This window comes from Taurulus bubalis, assembly GCF_910589615.1.
Source record: "Taurulus bubalis genome assembly, chromosome: 7".
Classification (NCBI taxonomy): Eukaryota; Metazoa; Chordata; class Actinopteri; order Perciformes; family Cottidae; genus Taurulus; species Taurulus bubalis.
The window spans coordinates 29,025,681-29,030,306 of NC_136595.1; the positions used below are offsets into that span (position 1 = coordinate 29,025,681).

Sequence of the window (4,626 nt, forward strand, 5' to 3'; positions counted from 1 at the left end):
AGGAATTTTCAGCATTAAACACCATAAATTTGTTTAAAACAACAAACAACATCTTCAGCTGCTGCGTTTAATCAGCAGATTAAGAATCAGTGAGCTGAAGATGTATTTTAACATTAATTAAGACATTAATTATGTGAATACATATGAGTGAAGACATTAATAATATAAACAAATATGAGTAAACAGAGTTTAGATATTAATAATACAAATAAATATGAATGAACAGAATTTAGGTATAAATATAAATAAAGCGACTCACTGCTGAGAGAGAAGAGGATCAGACAGACCATGAAGGACTCCATCATCAACTGACACTGCTGCTGCTGCTGTAGTTGCTGCTGCTGCTGTAGTTGCTGCTGCTGTTGTAGTTGCTGCTGCTGCTGTAGTTGCTGCTGCTGCTGTAGTTGCTGCTGTAGTTGCTGCTGCTGCTGTAGTTGCTGCTGCTGTTGTAGTTGCTGCTGCTGCTGTAGTTGCTGCTGTAGTTGCTGCTGCTGTTGTAGTTGCTGCTGCTGCTGTAGTTGCTGCTGCTGCTGTTGCTGTAGTTGCTGCTGTGGCTCTTGTTGTTGTTGCTGCTGCTGCTGTTGCTGCTGCTCACTGGAACCCTGCATGCACTAAAGCCTAACGAGGAGCGACGCTGTCGGTCCTCCTAACGACACACCGGTAGGCGCTGATCCCAGACCAGCGTATTGATCTGTAATAACAGCCACTTCCTGTTTACTTCCCCAGAGCCGCCATGTTGTTGTTGTTGTGTTTGAGTCCCGCTGACCACAAACACCTGCAGGAAGCTACACGGAACAGATGGAAATATTTAGGTGAAAACAATGATCTCATTGCTTATGATTCACCACAGATTAATTAATCAATAAATGTTGAGCTTCTCAAACTTGTACTGTCATTACTGTGAATTAAATATGTTAATTTGACATCACTGAGCCACTAGAACTTCTCCACCACGTTAAGGTGGAGGTTCACGGAGGAGCATCCTGTAACATACTCCCACATCGTTATGCCATTTAACCGCTAGGGGGCGCTACAGTAATTCGGGCATTTTAGCCTTTTTTGTAATTTTTCGCCGTTTCGAGCGTTTGTACTCTTACGACCTCCTCCTACAAAATGTATGCGATCGACTTCACATTTCCGCAGGATGGTCGTTCCACCTGTCTGATCAAAAGTTATCAAAATGGTGAGTTTTCGGTGAACGGCGTCGACGTGGCGTGGAGCCAAGGACACACCCATTTTGTCCGATTCGCTAAGGTACATGATGCAATCCGCCCAAGACTCCTCCTGCATCACGCCGGTCCAGGCCTCCAGACCATATTTACCTCAAATTTGGTAAGGAAGGCCTTACAACATTGCTCATCCATCATAATGAATATGGTGAGTTTTTGTTAAACGCAGTTGCCGTGGCAACGCGTCATTGCCACGTAAAAGGAACCTGTTTGTTTTGTGTCTTGTGACGCTCAGAATCTCATGCAACTTTGCACTTGTGTCAAAGTTGATAGACATAAATAATTGGTGTGGGTTTTTGGCTTGGCCGTTAATAATTGCCTGAATAGTTTAACAAATACTGTCTGTGAGAAGTTTCTGTGAGAAACATTCCTCAAGGTTCCGCAAGGTTCCACAACACACACCTGTTTATCAGTATGTTGACATTAGAGAAGCAGACTGGTCGTTGCGTTCCAGCCTTGTGAGAAAAGATGAGAACACGATTCTCCTCCGAACCCTAACCCTCCTTTTCTTTTGAACACAAAGAGATACAAACAAGCTTTTGATATATTGTGATGAAATTGAACCTTTAATGATCCACAGAGAATTTCGTAAAAATCGAAGCCAGCGTTTAGGAAGATTTGAGGAAAAAATTGTTTTTATCAAAATTCAAAAAGGTGGAAATTCTAAGTCGGCGGACTTTAGTGCGACCACGTACTTTTTTGTAGAGCAGACACAACCGGACATGTGTGCCAAATGTCAGGTCAATTGGTGATAGGGGGCAAAAACTGTGGGCTTTCACAACTCACAGGTTGTCAAAAAAAACATGTTTTTTAGGGGGCGCTATCTGACTTCCTGTACGGTTTAGAGCATGGTCCCAAGAGAGTTATTTCTAAGTTTACATGTGTTACATATTCCTAGCAAGTTTCATACATGTAAGTCAACCGTAGCGCTGGGGCTGCTTAATTGAATATTTGTAGGGGGCGCTATCGAGCCAAAGTGCCATTTTGAGTCATTCAAATTACATCAGGTAACTACATCTTTGCCTTTAATTGAGTTTGCCAAGTTTAGTTACTTCTGCGATCCTTACAATCTTCAAGGTGATGCATTACCAATGTCTTAAGTCTGTTCCGACGCATTTTGAGAGGGATCTGAATAATCTGTGAGGAGCACGGTGTACAAGTAGAAAACATGTAACTTCCTGTTGCCTCTAGGTGGCGCTATGACGGCGCTATGCCGAGTTAAAACAACTTCTACAACCTCGAACATCCGCCTGGCAGGCGAACGTTCCCCGACGTGCTGGAAGCGAGGGCCCAGTCACAGCTGCTCGCAGCTTTAATTATTATTGTTGTTGTATTATTCTCACAGTTAACTGAGGGTCTTCTGGGTTCACCCTCCTAGCAGACATTACAGATGTTTATAGAGTCATGCTCTGAACCAATCACAGCTCAGACCGTGGGGGCGGGGCCTGTGGGGGCGGGGCCTGTGCCAACCCTGTGCCAGCAGCTGGCAGGAAGTCAGGAAAGAGTGAGAGCTTTACTTCTGTTCTTTACTTCTGTTCTTTACCTCTGTTCTTTACCTCTGTTCTTTACTTCTGTTCTTTACCTCTGTTCTTTACTTCTGTTCTTTACCTCTGTTCTTTACCTCTGTTCTTTACTTCTGTTCTTTACTTCTGTTCTTTACTTCTGTTCTTTACCTCTGTTCTTTACTTCTGTTCTTTACCTCTGTTCTTTACCTCTGTTCTTTACTTCTGTTCTTTACTTCTGTTCTTTACTTCTGTTCTTTACCTCTGTTCTTTACTTCTGTTCTTTACTTCTGTTCTTTACCTCTGTTCTTTACTTCTGTTCTTTACCTCTGTTCTTTACCTCTGTTCTTTACTTCTGTTCTTTACTTCTGTTCTTTACTTCTGTTCTTTACCTCTGTTCTTTACTTCTGTTCTTTACCTCTGTTCTTTACTTCTGTTCTTTACTTCTGTTCTTTACTTCTGTTCTTTACTTCTGTTCTTTCTCTTTTTTCTGTCTTTCTGTTTCTCTGAGTTTCGTTTCTTGGCCTGAGATCCACATAGTCTGCGTTCCAGAGTTCAGCCAGGTTCATCGTTGTGAGGCCGGGAAACAGAAACAGAAAGCCTCAGTGTTCACACGCGCGCACACACACACACACACACACACACACACACACACACACACCTACACACACACACACACACACACACACACACACACACACACACACACACACACACACACACACACACACACACACACACGCACACACACACACACCACATGGAAAGTTTGGTCTCTGTGTGAGGTGTGTGACTTTCCTGTTGATCGTCCTCTCTGGGCACGATAACACCGACATGGGAGGTGGAGTAGGGTGAGGTTTAAGGGGGCGTGACCAGGGGCGTGACCAGGGGGCGTGGTCTGAGGCCCCGCCCCGAGTTCCTGCCAAGCCTGAAGGGAAAGTCCACATCACTCCGACCTAAGAGACTCACTGAGAGCAGCTGCCGGCTCCACTGCTCCTCTTCAGCCTCTACCTTCATCTCCACCCTCCTCTTCATCAGCCTCTACCTCCGTCTCCATCCTCCTCTTCATCAGCCTCTACCTCCGTCTCCATCCTCCTCTTCATCAGCCTCTACCTTCGTCTCCCTCCTCCATGGCGGCCTCCGGCTCCTCTGGCTCCTCCCAGACCGTGAGGAGCGTGGTCCTGGCCCTGCTGGCCCTGTGGTCCGTGGTCTCTCTGGTGGTCATCGTGGTCTGGGCGACGTCTCCGGACCTGAAGAGCTCCGCCGCGTGCCGGGTGGAGCTGCAGGGGGTCCGGGAGCAGATGGAGGGCGCCAAGGTGGTCTCCAGCCAGAACCAGGTGGCCCTGGAGCGGCTGCTGGAGGAGGCCCAGCAGGACCGGCAGGCCCAGAGGGCCGAGAACCTGATCCTGCTGGACCGGCTCCACGCCGCCAACGGCTCGCTGGAGGAATGCCGGCAGGAGAACGTGAGTCCTCATATTCATAACCTGATCACATCTATTGATACGCTGCTTATGACCAGGAACTCTAATCTGTTCACTTATGTATCAATATGAATATAAGACATTTCAACAACGAGGCGATTCAAATGCTTCACATGTCTCACTGAGAGTTAAACTGTTAAACTGAGAGTTAAACTGTTAAACTGTTAAACTGAGAGTTAAACTGTTAAACTGAGAGTTAAACTGTTAAACTGTTAAACTGAGAGTTAAACTGTTAAACTGAGAGTTAAACTGTTAAACTGAGGGTTAAACTGTTAAACTGAGAGTTAAACTGTTAAACTGAGAGTTAAACTGTTAAACTGAGAGTTAAACTGTTAAACTGTTAAACTGAGGGTTAAACTGTTAAACTGTTAAACTGAGGGTTAAACTGTTAAACTGAGGGTTAAACTGTTAAAC

The 4,626-nt window shown here is 45.3% G+C and overlaps 1 protein-coding gene across 1 annotated transcript in view; it reads left to right on the forward strand.

Moving 5' to 3' along the window:
- The first annotated feature begins 3,699 nt into the window (after positions 1 to 3,699).
- LOC306738678 (uncharacterized protein) overlaps positions 3,700 to 4,626 on the forward strand; it is a 23,040-nt gene continuing 22,113 nt past the window's right edge. Inside the window, exon 1 of the mRNA XM_079220567.1 lies at positions 3,700 to 4,194. Within this exon, the coding sequence (XP_079076693.1) occupies positions 3,862 to 4,194 (333 nt within the window). The 5' untranslated portion in view covers positions 3,700 to 3,861. The remainder of the gene's footprint in view (positions 4,195 to 4,626) is intronic.